This window comes from Trichosurus vulpecula, chromosome 5, assembly GCF_011100635.1.
Source record: "Trichosurus vulpecula isolate mTriVul1 chromosome 5, mTriVul1.pri, whole genome shotgun sequence".
In the NCBI taxonomy this organism is placed as follows: Eukaryota; Metazoa; Chordata; class Mammalia; order Diprotodontia; family Phalangeridae; genus Trichosurus; species Trichosurus vulpecula.
This window is the reverse complement of record NC_050577.1, coordinates 127053131-127074364: the sequence shown is the minus strand read 5'-3', so window position 1 is coordinate 127074364 and position 21234 is coordinate 127053131. Positions and strand designations below refer to the sequence as shown.

The 21234-nt window shown below is 37.8% G+C and overlaps 1 protein-coding gene across 6 annotated transcripts in view; it reads right to left on the bottom strand.

Moving 5' to 3' along the window:
• Positions 1 to 2212: 2212 nt before the first annotated feature.
• Positions 2213 to 21234, bottom strand: part of CADPS2 (calcium dependent secretion activator 2) — a 730659-nt gene continuing 711637 nt past the window's right edge. For all 6 annotated transcript variants that reach the window (XM_036759293.1, XM_036759295.1, XM_036759294.1 and 3 more), the window contains 2 exons: positions 10786 to 10890; positions 2213 to 3098 (listed from right to left, as the gene is read on the bottom strand). In XM_036759293.1, coding sequence (XP_036615188.1) covers positions 2922 to 3098; positions 10786 to 10890 — 282 coding nt within the window. In that variant the 3' untranslated portion in view covers positions 2213 to 2921. The remainder of the gene's footprint in view (positions 3099 to 10785; positions 10891 to 21234) is intronic.

Below are 21234 nucleotides of genomic sequence, written 5' to 3'. Positions count from 1 at the left end.
TCACTTTACACATTCTTCAGATCTCCGTACTACAAGATTCCCCATAGCACGACTCCTTCAGGGTTTAGTGCAAAGGGGAGAGGGAAAGGGGGTGCAGTGTTAATGTAGGTAACTGAGGGCTTCTTTCAGAGTGCTGCTTTGAAGTCTTTGGCAACGGTCTTAGGGTCATTCAGCCCAAAGTCAGTGGTGGGCAAACGTCTTTTAGGGATATCAATCTTTCCAATAGCATTCAGTAAGCACAGAAGTGGGAAATGTTTAACAACAAAGAAACTCTTCCCACTTCCCCTTCGCTCCCTCTTCTTAGTTTTCTTTGTAATACAAGTTTCTGAAGTCCCATTCGGGCCCTAGGTGTCTTGGCTGGTTCACACAGGAACGAGAGCGGCCAAGCTGGTCTAATGCATGGCGCGGCATGCTCTTCAGGGTCCCAGATGCAGAGGGAGGGTTGGGAAAAGAGTGTGAGCCCTCCGCTGGGGATCGCAGGGTGCTGGGCATCGAGGTCACCAGCTCCACCCGAGACGTACTGGGGTTGGAGCCTTCAAGCAGACAGGAGCCTAATAGTGACTTTTGTTGCTTTTCATAGGCTACGCTGAGGCGTTCACAAATCCTTATGAGTGTCAGAGAGCTCAAAGGAAAAAAGGAACGGGAGAAGCAGCGATTTAGGACTTTTTGCACATCCTTCTCTCTCCTGCTCCTTCCCCTCCAGTTTGAGAAGAAGCTATAAACCCCTTTTCCCACTTGGCTCTCTGACACCACCTTTTACTTTCCCCTTTTCTCTCCCCCCACCCCTTCTTCCTAAGTCTTGGAATAAAAGTCTTTTAATATGAACACTCACCCACCAGCATTAGGAGATCTCTTTTCCTGCCTTACCAGGGGTAGGGAAAGAAAACTACTGGGACTTCAAGAGGAAAAATCCTTGGAAGCAGAATGTAAGCCGCAGCTGGATCCCCACAACTTTACATTAGGCCCTTTATGTTTCTTTCTTCTCTCCTGAATAGGCATTAATATTATTTTTTCCTTACAAAGCCCATTCTGCTCCCCTTTTCTCTCTCCCTGTTTTGTCATTTAAACAATCCCATTCATTTTCGATACCAGCGTGTAGCGAGGCTATTTTGTCCTTATTCATCTAAATGTGGGCAGTGAAAAGAGTGCTTGATTTGGTGTCTGGACACCTAGATTCAAGTTCTGCTCTGGCTCTGGTCTGGCACAAGGTCTGAGAGACCTTGGCCAAGTCACGTAACTTTCCGGGGCCTCAGTTTCCTTATTTGTAAAAAGAGAGGGTTTGATATCAAGGAAAGTCTCACCCAACCCTCTATTTGCGATCCTCCTTTTTTTCCTCTTTTCTTCAAAAATGATTAGGCATAGTATTTATTAACCCCTACCCTTCCACCAACATAGTCAAGTTACAAGGCACTTTAGAGAACACCTCATTCAATATCATTTTTTTTTACAGATATTCATTTTAGAGATTGAGTGATTTGTCAAAGAAAAGAATGCACATGCGACCTGCTGTCCCCTCTTGTAGCACACATGAACACGTGAGGCAGAGTACAGTGAGACTGATTAAAAAAAAAAAACAACTACAAAACTCAGCAGGCCTGGGTTCGAATCCTAGCTTTGTACCTAGGGTTGTACTGGTGAATGTTTAACAACAATCTCTCAATAGTTTTTTTAGAAAATTGCTTGAGGACATACTTTTCCGTTGCATCTGCATTATTAACAAAACAATACTGCCTAGATCAACCCTTAATTCGCTGATTTCTGAGGTGTAAATCTTAACACTAAAAATTTTAACAATTGACTCTCTCCCAAAGCAATTCCTGTTGGCTCCTACCCACCTGATTGTAACTGTTGGCCTCACTTTCCTCATTTGTAAAGTGATTGAACTAAATGATCTTCAAGTTATAAAATTCTATGATTATTTAAAGGGTATCCCAAAAGTCATCTTAAAACTGCACTATGGGACACTCTGTATTCAGGGCCATAGAAGGAAAATTTTAAAACAGAGATAAATAAGGTAATTTAAGATCTCACATAAGTGTTTAATAAACCTTTTTTTCCTACAAAAATATGATGTCAAATACATTCATTCATTCAAATTTCTAATGCCATTCCTAATTTGAGTCAAAAGCAAATTAGATGAGTGGGATGTTTGAAATACTGAAAACATTTTTAATTCTTTTAGAATCTATACAAAGTTTGATAAATACAGAAGTACTCATGATACACTGTATGACTTATTGCCTTCAAGCTCTTGCTGTTACACAAAGAAAGAGAAGTTTGATGTGTTGATGACAGCTCCCCATCTCATACCCTGAAATCCCTTAAACTTGCCAAGATGAATGGACAGAATTGGATCAGACACAAGGCCATGAAGCAGTCTAATCTGTAGGTGTGTTTAGCAGTCCTTTTAGTACACTAAAGATAGTTGTATACCAATTGAGAGCACTAAGAACCTGGGTTAACATTGAATACAAATCACAACATGGCAAATTAACTACATAACAGGAAACTTACATGTAAATTATAAATCTGAAAGTACATCATATTTTAACAAGGGCACTGAATAATTGGCACAGTGATAAATGACTTCTGGTCACAATTTGAGGTACATATTTTTGCTTTATGCACAAGACACACTTTGATGGATGTAGAGAAACATCAAATTCAAGAAGTGAAAGGTATATATCTCAGTCACAAATGAGAGCAAAACTCATCTCTGTGTCAAGCTGGATGGGAAGAGGATAATCCTACCCTCCCAAAATCCTTGGCATTTTTTACTTTTAACCCTGCTTCTATAATCATTTTTTTAAAATAGTGGAATGAAATACAATTATTTATATGTGGTCAAACCCCTAAGTTTAATTAGTAGGACGAGTTACAAAATTAACAATATTAAGTCACTAATAGAGACTCTACTTGCTTCATCCTTCTTCTTCTTCCTCATCGCTGTCTTTCATTGTAATGCCCTGAAGTCCTCCTCCATCAGAAACAGAGGCTGTGGCCTCCTCCACAGTTAAGCGGCTGTGAAGAGCTTCATAGGTTTTACTGTTTAGTGTTCCCTCCAACACTCCTTGTAACCGGAAGTCTCTGTATGTTTTCTGGGAGAAAAGGAAATTCCCTTAGACAACTTCAAGGTTTTTGTTTTTTTTTCCTGTTAAAGTCATAGTACATTCTCATCTCAAAATTCTCAATTTCACTTATCCATTCATTGCTAGAAATTCATCAACATGATATTTCCCAATGTCTCCAAGATATGGCCATACTCTCCGATGATGTCCAACTTCAACAGACACTTGAACTCCTCCCCAGACACCCTTGGCTCTAGTCAATGAGCTGTTTGCCTTATCTTGCCAGGGCCTTTGCCTCCACACTACTCCTTGAAGTCTCATCTAGTCCCCACATTCGCTTTTCCCTTCCTCCAAATTCTAGCATTCCTTTACCTGTTATCTTTCCAATTAAAATGTAAGCCTCTTGAGGGCAGGGACTGTCATGCTTGTTTCTATTTTTATCCCCAGTGCTTAGTTTAGCATAATGTTTGGAACATAGCACTTACTAAGAGCTTGCTCTTCTTCCTTTCTTCCTTCCTTCCTTCCTTCCTTTCTTTCTCTTTCTTTCTTTCTTTCTTTCTTTCTTTCTTTCTTTCTTTCTTTCTTTCTTTCTTTCTTTCTTTCTTTCTTTCTTTCTTTCTTTCTTTTCTTTCTTTCTTTCTTCCTCTCTCTCTCTCTCTCTCTCTCTCTCTCTCTCTCTCTCTCTCTCTCTCTCTCTCTCTCTCTCCCCCCCCCCCCATCTATTAGATTGTGTCCTTACCCACCCCAGTCAGATAAATTCAATTTAAGCAGCATTTATTAAGGTCTTATGTAAGGCATCTTTCTTGGTATGTTACTGGACCTATAAGGTATAAAAAAGAGTACACTTATGTGTATACATATAAATATAGATATATACACATATACATACACATAGCATATATGCTACTGAGGAGAAAAGAAGAAGAGGAGGAGGAGGAGGAGGAGGAGGAAGATTATTTTGCAAAGCCAATTTATTTATTGAAAAAACCTGATGTTATATGCAAGGTTCCAAACCTTTTGACCCCCACCTCTGCATTTAAGTAAGGGAAGGTGTCTTCTCAGTCCCCTTCCTTTTCCCCCAATGAGGATCTTTCCATTTTAATGGTGAAAAATTACTTGCAATTTATGACACGCATTAGATTTTTGGGAAAAGGGGGTTAGTTATGATAACACTTAAACTTTACATAATTTTTCAGAATGCTAAAATCATATAATTCAGTTCTAAGTAACTAGGTAAATATTTTTGAATACTTCAGTGTTTAGGTGCAGCGTTCCCATTTCTTTTTGTATTTCACAAGAAATTGGAGGAACAGACACAAGTTTTCTGGTAATATACATTAATTCTTCCTCCTTGTGATTTTATATTTGTGTTCCTCTTAAATATGACTTTAAAAAGCACACATGTTTTACAATATTCTGTATGTTGTCAAGTAGAACAAATACTGTAGGGTCGGTTTCTATGGTGATTCCTTTTAAAAAAAAATCTAGAGTTTACATGCACTTAAAAGGCATGTGACCTACACACCTCCCTTTTTGTTTACATTTCAGTTTAATTTTCCTAATGCTGATTTTCTAAGGTTTAAAACTAGGCCTACCTAAAATCCCAGTATTTGGAGTTGGAGAAAAAGTCCATTTACATTTCAGAAAACCTCAGAATGGGTAAACAAAGAATAAAGGAACAAGAGGATAACAAAAAAAATTCTAATGTAAATTTCTTTGACACTTTTTTTTCTTATCTTCAATTCTGATCAGAACTCCTAACAATTGAGTTTCCTGTGTATCTGCTCAGAGTACCTACCAACCTACTCTAGTTCAGAAATATGAGTTCTGCTGGCCTGTGTTGTTTGGAGTTCTAACCAAGAGAAAAAAAAAAAGAGGGAAAGAAGGAAGTAAGATGCTCCACAACTATGAGCAATGCACTGGCTCTTTAGAAATGATTTTATCAATAAAGGCTAGAGAGATTAGGGCATAATGAATAATCTACAGGAATTTGGGGAGACTTGGATTCAAATCTCGCCTTCCATACTAGCTAGATGACATTGGGCAAATCACTTAACCTCTAAGAGTCTCTTTTTCCATCTCTAGAATGAGATTCAATGATCTTTATCAAGAGAGTTCCAGAGCCAGCTTTAACCAGGTCCTGAAGCTATGAGAGTTTATAACCTCACAAATTGGCCAACATTACAAGTCAGGGCTTGATTTATTGTTTTGTTCCTTGTTGGGACTTAAGAAACTGATGCAGAAAATCTTAATAATGAAGATTAAACTTAAAAGTCTGTCTTGTGCTCATTTCTGCCCTACTCCTCCCAAAGCTGGTCGCTGAAAATTTACCAGCATAGCATTACATCTAAGGTCCCATTAAGTTCTAAAATCTTTGATCTATGCAAGAAAAGACACCCTGCATCTGGCTGGGAAGATGGCATAGTAGAGCAGCTCTAACCTTGTCAGTTTTGCATAGGTTTCCTCCCTCATAAGTTAGAAGGAACCACTTTCGGCTGTACTCCTGTGAGACAGTTGATCAAACAGTAGGAGTGGCTTGGACATGGTGACCCCTGTTATCTCATACAACTTTATGGGAAAAGTGGCTAGAATGCTGGATTTCAAGACAGCAAGATCTGGGCTCAGTATTGCCATGAACACTCAGAAGCTATGTGACAGTGGATAAGTCATCTCACTTCTCTGAAACAGTTTCTCCACCTGCAAGATGGGCCTAATAATACTGTTATTACCTACCTGACAGTGTTCGTTGTGAGGCTTAAATGAGATACGTAATTTGCAAACTTTAAGACACAGTATGTTAGGTATTATTATGATGTAAGGTTTTTGGATGTCATGGGTTTTGTCATTCCTATATTTTTAAACATAAAACCAATTTTCTCTAGAAGGCCTTCAGAGTAAGGTAACTTCAGATCCTGAGTTTCTGTTTTAGTTGCCTCAGGGAAATAATTTCGACTTACGTTTTATGAATTTTTTTCTAGGCACTTACGTAATATAATATATGAATAGGTACTGCTTTCAAATGTGTATCTTAATTTAAGGTTACGCTAACTTCCTACTCTCTTTTATAGGCTACTTTTTTTTGCCATCCATTGGATAAACACATTTGCACTAACTCCAAGTGAAATTCAGCAGCTAAATTGTAGTGTAGAGGTTCTAGAATAGTTTTGCAGATAGTTCAAAAGCCCCACCATTTGACTTCAAAGTCTTCAAGCTTCAAGGAAAAACTGTTCCCCTGGAGACATAGATGCCTGATGAAGGTGAGATCTAGTAATACAAGTCAAGTCATAATAGTGCCTGTTTTGTATTTTTATTGTAACATTGCCTTGTGAATAGAAAGATAGCTTGTGGTCAAGAAAACCAAGGTTCAAGCCAAGTCTTGCCTCTGACACATACTAGCTGTGTGACAGTGGACAGGTGTCTTAGCCTCTCAGTGTCCCTAAGTCTCTCTAATTATAAATTACAGAGGAATTGCCAACCAAACAAATGGAGGGAGTTTCCTACCCCAAATGAAATCACAAGTCTAGAAAAGTTTTTTAAACTTACCACAAAGTATTAGGTCAAGCTTAATTTTTGGCATATCCTTGACCTATAAACTAGTTACAATTTATACTGTAGCCTTAGTGGCTTATAAATTTCCAGTATTTAAAAAAAAATTAAGGGGATAGTTAGGAAGGTGAAGAGCTGCTATTCATTCATTCTTTCATTTAAGTATCTCTGAAGAGTTCATTTTGAAGATGTAAACAACTTCTATGGCTGACATGGAGGTCTGTTCATCTCTCAGTATAAATAGTACAGATTCTAAGTCACAAGTAATTGTTAAAGGGCCTTCTCTTCTTCCTTTGGCCTCCTCTTTCCCCTTGAGTCCACCTAAATCTCCCACCAGCAACTACACAGAGGAGTGGATATGTGTCTGCTGCTTTTGATTCCTGTGATATTGCTCTTAAAGTGAACTTTAATTTCTCACTCATTTTGATCATAAGCAAATTAAATTCCATAAATAACTTAACAGACAATTGTTTTTATGGGAATCCTGTTAGGGTCTGACTTTAAAAAATGAGCCACATTAACAGTAAATAAATCAGTTAGCTTCTAAGTGTCTATACTGGCAAAAAGGAGAATCATTCTATAGGTTAGCATGGCTTAGGTAAGGTCTGTAAGATCACAGAAATAAAGGAATATTTGAGTAGATCTGATCCACCATATCTGAGAAGAAGGCTTTATGAGCAAAATATACTAGGATTTCTGGGTTTCGTGTTACTCACTGACTGAACAAACGGATGAATGAAAAGCATTTATTAAACACTTACTATATGCCATGTATATTATAAGTGCTTATTAGGCCATTACTGTTAGGTATACTCTAAATGCATATTTGTTAAGCATTTGCTATATGTCAGACACTATACTGAGCAAATATACACAAGGAAGACAATACTTGACCTCAAGGAGCTTGCCTTCCCATGGGGGTAGACAACATATAAAGAAGAAGTAGAAAATATGGCATCATGGTTTGGAAATGTCCAGAAAATGCTTTGTCCTGGGCAAGAGAAGTTGAGAGCCCACTTTTCAGAATCTGGGATGGTTCTGGGAACAGAATCCAAGGTTTCAGTGGAATAGGGATGAGGAGAATGGGAACACTGATCAGAGTGCAGATATCCTGGTTTGAAAATGGCCCAGGAGTGAGGTAAAGCTATATAGCTGTGATATGGCTAACCTAGTCCTTGCCAGCGGGGACTATCTTTTGCTTTTCTTTGTATCTCCAGCACTTGCCACAGTGTCTGCACATAATAGGTGCTTCATAACTATTTACTGACAGGCCAACATGGTATTTCTACACATGTAGAGCAAAATTAAGCTGGTAAAATGGAAAACTATTATATTTGAGAGCCAGTGTGGGTTTTGTAAAGTCTAGGTTATTCAAAAACTTTCTAAATTTTTTGGACAGTGATCCTTTTATAAAAAAAAAAGAATGTAGGTGGCTATGTTTTTGGAAAACTTTAATGACAGTTTAAAAAACCTAAAATGTTTATGTATACAATAAAATTGAAACATGGCTGATAAATTCAGAAACTCATTAAGGTCAGGTAATTGTTCATGGTGAAGAAAAATTAATGAATCAAGAACACACTTACATTTTAAATATGAATAATAACCATTTGTTAGTTTAAGAAAGAGCCTGTATCTTGATTATCGCACATGAACATGTTGTTTGATCATGAGTCCCTACTTTGAAGTGGAAGGTATGAAAATTCAAATATACTTAAGAAATTTTGACAAATGTCCATTTATTTGTAGCTACCAATGATCTTAACAAAATGAGAAAATCTTAAACCAAGAAATTTTTTTCATTTGCACCACAGAAATATAATGCCCTAATTAAGAAATTTTCTAAATCATTCTTTCTTCTTAAATAGACCTGAATTTTCAGTTTTAGGTAGAATTTGGATTTTAGGTATAAACATATAGATTTACACCCATGCAAATATTATATGTCCAAATGTTTATGTTAGCACATAAATATATACACGTGTTTAAATAAAGTCCAGAATTTGCTACTATTAGGTTACATTTTTCCATTAAATATTATCTGAGATCCAATTCAAAATAACATGATGAACATAACTATCCTTATTATCAATTAAATAATGTTAATATTCATCTAATCACTGATAAGTTGATTGAATATAAATTTCTGACTTCCTTAAAGATGCATTAGATCACAGGGCCATAGATGTAGATCTGTAAAGGGACCTGGGAGGCCATTTGGTACAACCTCCTTATTTTTTTCAGATGAAGAAACTGAAAGCTAAGAGGTCAAGTGACTGGGTCAAAGTGAGGAAGGTAGAGGACAGAGGCTGGATGCGAACCTGTGCCCTCTGACTCTCAAACCTGTTCTCTTTGTACCATATCAACTCTCAATAATAAATAATTAAATAGAATTAAATAATTAAAAATTAAATAATGCTGATCTTGAGGACTGCTAGCTAATGCTATTATTAATCATGGTTTGGAATGCAATTCTAGGCCATTATAAAGGTTGAGACTTTTATTAAAACAAATATGGTACATCCTGTTCCTTTTTCATCAAAAGAAATTGCGAATTTCCAAGTCACATTTGCAGAAACAAGGGGAACATAATGGAAAGACTAAGTCTTAATGTAGGGGGAAAACCCACAAGGATATCTAAGATTTCTGTTTATTAAGAAGATATTAGTTAATAATACACACTAATATTTGTGAATTAAAGATATGACAAATACTAGAACTGTATTTGTAGCTGCGGAATTATAAAAAAAAAGCGTGGCTCTAATTCTACCAGTTTCTTTGGTTACTCATGATATTGACATTTGCAAGTATATGTTTCAATGGCTAAACCAATATTCTACCTCTGGAATAGTTTACTCCCATACTCTTGGGTCTCTGTGTTGTCACTGAGGCAAGGTTCAGGGATTAGGGCTAAGATTTGTGGCATAAACAGTTTATTATAGTTGTATACAGAGACCAACATAGTGATGAATGATCCTTATGCCAGTATCAACTGACATGATCTTTAGTATAGCTTTTTTTAAAATACAGTCAAAATTTGCTCTGAAGTTTCTAGCAGGATTTAGTAATGGACAGATGTGTAACTGAAATAAAGATCCTTGCGCTATTCCTAAAAGAGCAATAACTTTCTAACAGTTTCAAGCTGAGTTTTCAGCCATAATTTGGAATTTTAACTCATGGACTTTAAGACAAGACTGCATAGGCTAGGGGTACATTACTTGATCATAAGTTTTCCTCATTGTATGGAAAGTGAGTTTTTCTAAAGCTTTATTTTGAAAAAAAAACCTATACATTTTCAATATCTTCCTTCTGGAAGGGTAAAAGACTAAGTTCCCTCAGCTTGGGTCCTGGTTAGAGCATATTTAAATGACTCCATCATTCAATAAGTCACTCAGTTTCTTTGGCAGGGCTATTACTTTAAAAATTAGGTACTTTGATATTCTTCTATAGCTATATTGATTAGCTTGTACACAGGAGAATGGAATTGCCCAGGAATCAACAGACAGTAAGAGTATATTATCTTAGTTTCAGATGTCAAATAACTGGGGACTTTCTTTCTCCTGGGTCAACAAAAACATAATCCAAAAGAGGCAACCTTGATGATAGAGTATACAAGAAAATGTCCCATTAAATTCCTATTCAGTCACAGTTCATAATTTAAGAGAATTAAGATAACACCTAATTGTGCAAATTATAGTGACATAATTATTTTCCTGTTTATGTACATCTGCTCAGATAAATTTGTGAAACTAAGGAAACTAAGGAAATAAGGAAACTAAGGAAAAATGAGAAAATTATTCTATTTTATGGCATGACTATGTGAATCAGTGAAACTGACCAGTGCTTTTTCCCCCCTATACCTTTTAGAATTTACTTACTTATGCCAGCATAGATAGAAGCCTAAGTTTGTAGTAATGAGTTCAAGTCCTGCCTTGAACACTTATCAGCTGTGTGGCAATGGTCAAATCCTCCTCAGTGTCTCCATGCCACTCTCTAAGACCATAAATTACTAAGGAGTTGCCCACTTACATCTGTGATGGGAATTTCTACACTGCGATTTCCCTGTACTTACCAAGTCAAAGGTCTACACTTCCCTCCAAAATGCCTAATGAAATTTTATCTTTTGTATCAAACAATAATAGGCCATCACATTTAAAGCCATTTCATTTACCTTCACTATTTTGATGAGAGTCTTCAGTTGGTAGATGTGAAGCTGAAGGTCTAATCTATCCGCCAACCACACGGAAATGACTTTCATGGAGCTGCTGTACCATTGCTGGAAAAAAGGATGGGGGTGGGCAGGGCAGAGGGAAGGAGGGAAAGAAAACACACACACACACACACACACACACACACACACACATACACACACCAAAACAAACAAAAAAAACAAAAAAAACACCTCTGCAGTATTCATTTAACAGATTTGGTAATGAGGGGGTAATGAAACACTCTGAAATGACCACAGATCAGCACTTGAAGTCAATAATGCTATAATTTCCTGTTAAGAGAATTGCATGTTTTGCTAGGAAATCTGCTAACTTGACCTAGACTGTGCTTTACATGAATTAGCACTGGTCTTTCAGCTGCAGAATATTCACAGGGAAACAGAGCTTTGCACTTTGCAGCCTAGTAGCCTGCTTTGTAAGCTGTAAGTAACAATGGGCACTAAATACATGTTTATAGCAATGAATAGCCTGCTGAGACAGCGGGGGGGGGAAAACCAGCTAAATTATTTTCAAAGAGAAATTTTGCATCACTTCAGGGTTTTCATGCAATATTGTAGAGTCCTAGAAAAAAATCAAATGGTAGATGTTACCATGGCATGGAGTCAATATCTTCTGATGTCTACCTTTTATTTTATTTTCGAATTATGGACAAAAAAGCACCCCCAATATAAACATCTTTCTACTCACAATCAAAATCTTCACCAAGACCTAGATCTATTACTGTGGTTAGATACTTCTCAAATCCTTCAGATCCAACTAACAATGAATAAACCTTCCCTGGGATCTGAGGAACCTTGTCATGGCAGTATTCTTTCTGAAATAAATGACTTAATGGATGTCTGCTGCTCATACAGCAAGAGGAAAGGTTTTGCTTCATTTTGGAAACGATTTAGTTTTGGGAGAGTTCATGTCCTTGCCCTGTTTATTGCGGGTCTCTCCACAGGAGAGGGACTGAAATCCTCCCCTAATGTAATTTCCTGCTTCTTTATAATGTCCACATTTGTGTAAATAAGAGAAATTCTGGGTCTGTATATGCCAAAAGGACAGCCCAGAAGTCACAATTCGTATGTTAAGTGAGTTCAGTTTATAGCTACTGTAACTGGATTTAGGCAACTCAAAGAATATTGCTGTTTGTGAAGAGAATATGCTATAAGGAGAAACCAAATTCTAGACAACATTTGGCAAAGGACAGAGCAGCTTATATGAGCATTTGAGGGATCTTGTATGTATGTGCTATATCTGTGTGCACTTTTTAGTTTGTTAATACATATGTGTGTATGTAAATAGGAATACTAAAATATAAATAGGCAATTTAAAAAATCTTTTTTGTACATAATATTTTTTGAGGGAGGGAGGATATTTAGTAAAAATCAACTCCTGGACTTCTCTCAACTGGGAAACTCTGATTTTCTTAGCATTTTAAGTTGTGTTTATTAAAAAGTTGCTCTTACATATTTTTATCTAACTAGAACAAAAGGTATTTTAATTAAAAGTTTCTGAAAACAAATTGGCTTCACATGTCATTATACTTCTTTTAAATTAGTGTATACAACATACATAAAATATGGAGTAAACTAATTAAAATATGGAAAAACTGATTTCAAAACACTATAATGTCAAGTTGATAATGAATCAAATTCTATGCTATTTACAACACATGATTTGTTTTCTTTTGACTATTATTCACAATCTATTTTTGCTTTTTACACATGGTTATATTCTTATTTTTCTGGGATTTAAAAACATTAAGAATAACAGGTTTTAAGAAACTAAATGCTCAAACTAAATAATATTCAATATATTTAATTAAATTTTCACCTGAATTCATTTGATTATTTCTGCTAATATTGCATACCATAAAGTCCCTCAGTTATTCATTTTAGTTTCTGTCATACCTATTTTTTACCTTTGCTAGTTCTCATTATTGCAAACATCTCCTTTAAAATAAAAAGACAGATCAACATTTAAATGACCAAGTATACTATATGAGGAAAACTCCTAAGGATCATATATAGGCCACGATCTGGTCCGATAAGAAAGAGGGATTTAAAAATTATATTCCTTCCTTGGGTAAAAAATGGCTTACTCCTATGAAAAGTGGAAACACTTCATAGTGCAAATTCTGGTATAAAGTATTAGTACCTCCTGCTACATTTGCCCATTTCTGTACATATTAGTGCTAACCACACTTCTGAAGACCTACCTGAGAAAATCAAATAATGCTTCAACATAACTCCAGAAATATCCTCTCCTTAAAAAAAAAGCCTCACCCAGTTTAAAGTTAATTTAACTTTATTCCTCTGCTGCACAAATGTGATAATTACTATGAAGAGATAATCAAAATCACATTTAATATAAAATAGAAATTAGTAATAACTACTCGACTGTATGACTAAAATTTAAAAGTCTATGGTAGAAAGCATTTTTGAGGGAATTTTTTTCAATAGATTCTCTAACACTATCAGAAATAATACATCATAACTGTCACTGAGTAAAAATACTGAAATAATATTAGCATCACCATATATCACAGAGAGTGGCTATCAGCAATTAGACACAGCCACTGTAATAGCAGAAAGGGAAAATTCATGTACTGAAACGTAAAGGTCATAGAATCTTGAAGAACTTTAGTGAAAGCTAGCAAGGAGTCCTGGGTTTTGCTCTGGAAAAGCAGCAGATGGGCACAGAATCCCTATAGCCATTATGGATACAGACACAGAAAATTCATTCTTACGAATGTGATTGCTTCTTGCAAACAAAACAAAAACAAAAGAAAAAGCGAGGCAAGGGGTTTTCTACTTCTGGCATAGCAATTTGGTGTTGAAAATCCCAGGTCATGTGCCCTCTCTGGGTCCTGGAGTACAGTAGGTCCCACTTTTTATCATTAGGACAAGAAAAACGGAATCAAGTAGAGTGCCCTCACCCCCCAAAACGCCTTGCAGTACGGCCAATTTGCAGAAACGTTCAAACATCCAGAAAACATTCTTTCATTCTGAAGAAATTATTATAATAAAAAATTTGCTGGTTGACTATTCACTTTTTCCTTCAGGGGACGGCAATGAAGGGGCATAGCAGTTCTCACTGAAGTCAACGGCATGACATTATTGCTTTATTCTTTGCTGTGGTCCACACAGGAATAAAGCAGTAAGTGTATATTATATATTTTTTCCACATCAATAACACGACAGCAGCCAACCACTTTAACAGAAAAAAAATATGTATTTTTTTATTCATGCTTCATCCAGCTCCTGTAAGGGCATGCATTACTCTCTTCATTTTCCTGAGATATCTCTTTTAAAGCAAAAATAAAAGAAAAGGAAAGGCTAGGGTTGACTCTGTGAGACCCCTGTATTTATTCACACTTATTGTGCATGACTGTAGACTGGTAAATCATATTAGCAGCCCGTCTCCCCATCAAGCCGCTACTTGCTTTCCAGCCCTGGGAAGGTTCAACAAATCAACAGGAGCACGGAAAACAGAACATCAGTCTAATCTAGTGTTTAAGGTGAAGTTTTCAAACCCAATCTAAGGAGATCTTTAGAGCAAGCAACAAGCTGAAGGGCCCAGAAGGTGGTATTGACAATGAAAGAGTGTGGAAATATCGAGGAGCGCAGCGCTCGTGCATTTTTAATAACGCGCGGGTCAACAAGGACGCAACTCCCTCCGTGCCAGTAGTTGCCACTGACTATGGAAATTGCCACACCAGGGCTATAAACGCTTTCAGTTCATCAGCTTTCTTAAACAGTTCATCAGCTTTCTTAAACACCCTAAACCCCCTCGGCGGACCTTTAGTCTTGAATTAACAAACCAAAGCAATGAAAGAGGGTGTAGTCTGAATGGCTGGCATTGATCCCCAACTGTGTCAGCGCTGCTACAGGCACAGAAAAACTCTGTCCATTGTCAATAGAAATTGACAAACCTCCTCTCCTAAATAGTACAGCTGAGCCAGGCTGGATACATGCAGCTGTAAAGGGCTCCACTCTCAGGGTCCAGAAGCACTAACAATAGAACAAGCATGAGCTCTTTGTCAGTCCCAGACTCTGCAATTTTCTAACAAGGATTAAAGTTGTTTCTCGGCAGTGCTGGTGAAAAGAGATTTAGCAACATACCGTGCTTTCTTCATGCAAGTTAAAGAGAAGTAGTTAAGGAATTTCATTATTCTGTTGACCATTGGGAACACAAAACAAATATATTAAATATTCCCAATTCCTTTTCCGGACTAATTTTTAACATTTTGGAGAAGGCTTCAATTAAATATAACACTTATCTTCGGAAAACAAGCACTTCAGGCTTATTTTGGAAGTTTTCTTTATTTTATTTTCTTTTATTTTTAAAAGGTGCAGCTGTTTGCCACCTGGAATGAGGACTCAATATATACTAATGTACAAAGCCTTAGACCTTCTGGGGCTGATATTCCTAAATCTGAATCACAAGACCCCATACAGCTTATATATGTTAGCAGTTGCTAGTAAATGGGTTCTGTCAGAATGTTGTTTCTGATGATGACGATAAAATAAAAATAGCAGCTTTGCTGGGGCACAAATCTGTGATATATTTTCTGCTTAAGTCTTTAACTTTTTATTGATTAGGAATTGGTATGACCAAGGCTATGCTTTTCACCTGCTCCAGCTACGCTTGTCTCAATAGGAGAATAACAGAAAAATACATTTTTCAGAGTTTCAAAAAAAACTGAAGGGCTGAATTTCCACACTGTGTATGGTAATACATTTCTGCAATTATTCCATTAGATGCAAGTTGTTTCTTGAGACTCACTGAATTGAGAGAAAAGAGTAACACCTGGAAAATTTATCAAATAGGCCTTTTGGTTTCCACTGTATATGTTTTAAAGGAAAGGACATGGTTGATTATTAGTATTGTTATAAAACACAAAGTTTTGATGAGAGTATGCAAGCCATTCAATTCCTTAAGACACTCTAAAAATTCAAATTTTAATAAAATGTTAATACTCATGTAATAAATGCTAATGATTCATTTTTTAAAAGAATTTCTTTTTTCAGCATTATTGCCATCAAATATAACTAAACTTACAGCTCCCATCTCCTCATATTTCTGAGGCCCGAAGTGAAAGATATGAAGCCATGTAACAAACACTCTTTTTGCTAACTCTAAATCTGATTTAATGAACATGATAATTTTTTATTTCCTACTGAAGGCATCTCCCTGAAACTATAACTTGGTTTTAAGGAACAAAGTAAAACTAACAACAGCAACAAAAAGGAAACAGACACAAGGAAGTGTTTAATTCAATCCATAAAGATCTAAGCTCCAGGAAGCATTCAACTTAACCTATTATAAGGTAGGATTGTTTAGTGAGGGCCCAGTCCTTAGCTTATGCTCAGATTTTATCTTCCTGGTGGGTTATAATAGAGCATGCACAGATATTCCTTGCCTGGTTCCAATCCAAAGTATGCAAATGTAGAAGTCTTTTTTTTCCAGTCACGCATGACTGAAGGGGTGGTACTATGTAATGACAAAAAGTCTTCCAATTGGCTCTAGAGTCAGAAGAACTCATCATTCAGGAGGTACTGAGCTGCAACTGGGTGCCCATCATTCTCTCAGTCTCTTCCTTCCTGGTAGTGAGTGAGATAAGGAATGTTGTGAGCTGCCAAGTTGGGGAAAGGGTAGTTTTCCTATGTCCCACTTGGCCATTATGTGTCCAAGAGCACACGGCACCTCTGCTTCTTTTGCGTTCATTCTTTCCTTATCTTTGGTGAATGAGTATCCTGAGAGGGGAGTTCTCAGGTAATTTAATCATTTTAGGAGACTCATCAGAGGTCCTACCGGAAACAAGAAGTGACAATAATTCCTGCCAGAGTGGTAGTGGCCAATGACAGAGGAAGCACCTGTCGCAGATGTGGAAAGACAATCATCTGAGGATCTTGGTGGCTTTAGAGATCATGACCCTCATGATAGAGAAAAATGATAGCGAGGTATTGTAGAAAAAAAAGCACCAATTTTTATAGTGCAAAAGAGCTACACCTAAAGGGGAACTTCACAAGGACTTCATTAAGAGAAAAAAGGACTTCCAGGGCTGGAAATCAGGAGGTATCCTTTGGCCAGACATGTTCTCGGCACATGTACCTCACTGCCTCTCTCTTTTAGGTTTAAGGCCCCTCTACACAAAGATCTGGTGCATGAAACAGAGGCATGCACTCCTGGGTTAGGGGAATGTGACTACTGACATTGCTATACATTCTTAATAAATTTCTTTTCTAAAAGCTAATCGAAACTGATGGCTGATTGTCAGCAGGAAGCTCACCAGTGAGGACTCAAAACAACAGTACCATAAACTTCAGTCCCTCAAAGTTACCCCTAGAATCCTGAAAGACTGTAATCAAATGGACTTAGCATTCCAGTGTGAGGAGGTATTGGAGGAATAGTACTCGAATGGGCTATTTATACTATAGTAGCTGATAATAAAATTTGGAAAATTTCCTATTTCTGACTTAGTAATTTTCATGCTATACTTTTTCCAAGTAACGTTATGCTTCTCTATAGATCAGCCAAGGGCACAGTACCACTATGATGCAGTGGGAAGTATAAAGGACCAAGAAATCTCAGTTCAGTCCTTAGTTCTACAACTAACAAGCCATGTGACCTTGGGAAAACCATTTCACTTTTATGTGCCTAATTTTCCTGATCTATAAAATGATAGAGTTTGACTAGGTGATACTGAAGATACTCTTCCATTCTAAATTCTATGATTCTCATAAACCTATTCCCTAAATTGCTTCTTAAATCCTGTGAGGCACCATATGACTTAAGCTTAGATGTGCATAAGAGATGAAGCTATGGATTCAATGAATATTGTGCCTAGGGTAATATTCATATGGTCTCCTAGGGCCTCAGAGTGGTGCACTTGCTTGCTTAGCAGAAGTGAAAACTAAAATTGCCTCTATGTGTGTGTGTGTGTGTGTGTGTGTGTGTGTGTGTGTGTGTGTGTTTTCCTGTAGTTTGGCTGTGACCTCTCTACAAATTTATTTTACATCACTCCTCCTCATTCCAGCCAAATTAGCTTACTTGCACATAGTTGCATCTGCTACCTCCACACATATGCACAAGACCTTTGCTCTAAATATTTTCCCTCCTCACTTCCTCTTAATAAGATGCTTAACTTTCTTTAAAGAATAATGCAGTGGGCACCTACACAAGACCTTTCTTGATCTCCATGGTTGTTAGTTCTTTGCCCTGCTCCAAATTATTTTGTTTATGTAGCACATATATGTGTATGTATAACATGCATTTTTAAAATATATATATATACACACACACACACATACACACACATATGCACATACACATTTGGAGGCATATACTATTGCCCCCAGGAGAACGTAAGCTCCTTGAAGGCAAGGAATGTTTCATTTTTGTCTTTGTATCCTCAGCATCTAACACTATGCCTGGCACATAGTAGGTACTTGCTTAATAAATGCTTATTGAGTCAAATTTTTGATATGTTCCACTCTAACTTGTTCCATTATTATAAATTTCCAACACAAACTGTCACCAGAACAATGTAGTGAACTAAGACATCTTTGGGTCTGGAAGTCTGCAGTTCTAGAACTTTCAACAGTCAATTCTCTTCTTAACTTGGGTTCCTAAAGACATCAATTCATTTCCTAATAAAGTTTACCCCAATGAAGTGAGGGCAGTAACTCTCTCAAAGAAGTATGTTAGGGAATGAGTTAGGGAAGTATGTCAGACTTTTTGACCTCCAGATAAGGAGAAGAAAGGAAATGCAGAGTACTATCACTGTTCTATTATTTAATACTTCTGTTTAAAAAAAATTTCTAGGTCACATGGAAGGCTGATGTACTCTTAAAGAATGACTGGAATTTTCAGAGATGAACCAATAATTTTTATATGGGAAGTGAGAGATCATCCCAGTGGACTCAAATGTTCTTGAAATATCCACAAGGGGCGATTTAGTGTTCAAGCCCTTTGAAATCCTCAGTATCTTAGAAAACTTTTTGATCTCTCTCTATGACAGGAGAAAGAAATGAATCCAGGCGATGGCTACATAGACTGCTATCTACAGTTGAGGGTACTAACCATACAGCCAAATATTAGGCTTTGCTCTGGGGGAGAATAAATAATGTGTGTAATACAATGTAAAGAACTAACAGATGGGAACAAACCCTGAAGTGCTTGTTTTTTATTCCCCCTAATGAATGTGTTTTCTTTTGGTAAATTGAACTCCGAACTCTCATGCTTTCTTTCTGTACTTCCATGGTGACAAATGGGAGACTGGAGAATGGGCTGCCCCCAATATGAAGACACAGCTTTTGTTTTTGCTGTTCAATCATTTCAGTTGGGCCTGACTCTTTGTGACCACTTTTGGGGTTTTCTTGGTAGAGATACTGGAGTGGTTTGCTACTTCCTTCTCCAGCTCATTTTACAGAGGAAGAAACTGAGGCAAATGGGATTAAGTAAGTGACTTGCCTAGGGTCATACTGCAGGTAGGTGTCTGAGGCCAGATTTGAACTCATGAAGATGAGTCTTTCTGACTCTAGGCTGGCACTCTATCCAATGCGAGCTGATCCAAAGATACAGCTACATATCAGTGTATATACATATATGTGTGTGTATACATACATACATATGCAGATACATGCATGTATGTATGTATCTATGTCTATATAAAAGTTTAGAAGGCAGTAAAGTAAAATATCAGGGCTGCAAACAATTGCCCACACAAGGACAACTGGAACTCACGCCATGGTTTCATTCTCTTGACTCTGGCCTTGCTCTTTAGAAAGCAGAGAACTCTTGACTACTCTGGTGGAAAAGTCATACTTCTAACTGGTGATATCCTTCCAATTCTAGTTACTCTATTTTCTATTAGTCCTAGTAGCAACAGCTTTTTAAAAAATTAATTTTTTTTATTTTAGCAATATCTAAAAGTCCTCTGAATTGTGTTTCCAGTTTGTGATACAGGAAGAGAAGGGGAAAGGAATAAGTATTTACATAGCACCTACTATGTGCCAAGCACTGTGCTAAGTACTTTTCAAATATTCTCTCATTTGATCTTCACAACAGCCCTGTGAGGTGGATGTTCTTTTTTACAGTTGTTCTCTCCTTTTTACAATTGAGGAAACTGAGGTAAACAGTGGTTAAGTGACTTGCCCAGAGTCACCCAGAATGTGAGGTCAAATTTGAATTCAGGTCTTCCTCATTCCAGGCCCAGCACTCTATTCACTGTGCTAACTCCCTGCTTAGACATTATAGGAAAATTTCTACTAATGGGTCAAAGAAGGAGATCCCACTGGAATTGGAAACTCCTCTGTAAGGAGATTCACTCTGCCAATTCAAGTCAGAACCTTCTCTGAAATTTATAGTCTTTGACATTTACCTGGAGCACTGAGAGGTTAAATGATTTGCCCTGGGTTACACTGCCAGTTTACGTTAGAGGTGAGAGTGGAACCTAGGTCTTCCTAGCTTTGAGACTAACTTTGTATCCATTACACCACATTGTCTCTTGGGGGACAAAAGCACAATGAAATTCACTTATAACATGATGCAATCCAAATTTCCAAAGGCATAAAAGCAATATTTTATTCAGCTCAGGTTAAAAATCATGAGCTCGGGGGCGGAGCCAAGATGGCAGCTGGTAAGCAGGAACTAGAGTGAGCTCCGTACCCGAGTCCCTCCAAAAACCTATAAAAAATGGCTCTGAACCAATTCTAGAACGGCAGAACCCACAGAACAGCAGAGGGAAGCAGGGCTCCAGCTCAGGACAGCCTGGATGGTCTCTGGGTGAGGTCTATTCCACACGGAGCTGGGAGCTGGGAACGGAGTGGAGCAGAGCCCAGCCTGAGCGGCGTGGACCATCCGGACCAGAAGCCGGGCGGAGGGGGCCCTAGCGCCCTGAATATGTGAGCTGCGGCAGTTACCAGACCCCTCGACCCACAAACACCAAAGACTGCGGAGAAGGTTAGTGGGAAAAGCTGCGGGAGTGGAAGGAGTTCCCGGTTTGGCTTCCAGCCCCGGGGGCAGTGGAGGTGGGGCAGCTACTGCTGCTGCTGCTTCCGGCTCCAGGCCCACCTGGTGGGAGGAATTAAGTGGCAGATCAGAGCAGGAGTGCAACAGCCTGCTGAAGATCTAAGCCCAGTCTGGACTGGGGGTTCTTGGGGAAGGAGGAGTGCGGGTCTGACAGAGCTGGCACCTCCCCCCCAAACGTGGAACATAGAACTCGTTAGTCTACAAGCAGTCATACCCCACTGAAAAACTCAAGGGTCAAGTTAGTTGGTTGGGAATATGGCCAGGCAGCAAAAACGTGCCCAGATTCAGTCTCAGACTTTGGATTCTTTCTTTGGTGACAAAGAAGACCAAAACATACAGCCTAAAGAAGACAACAAAGTCATAGTGCC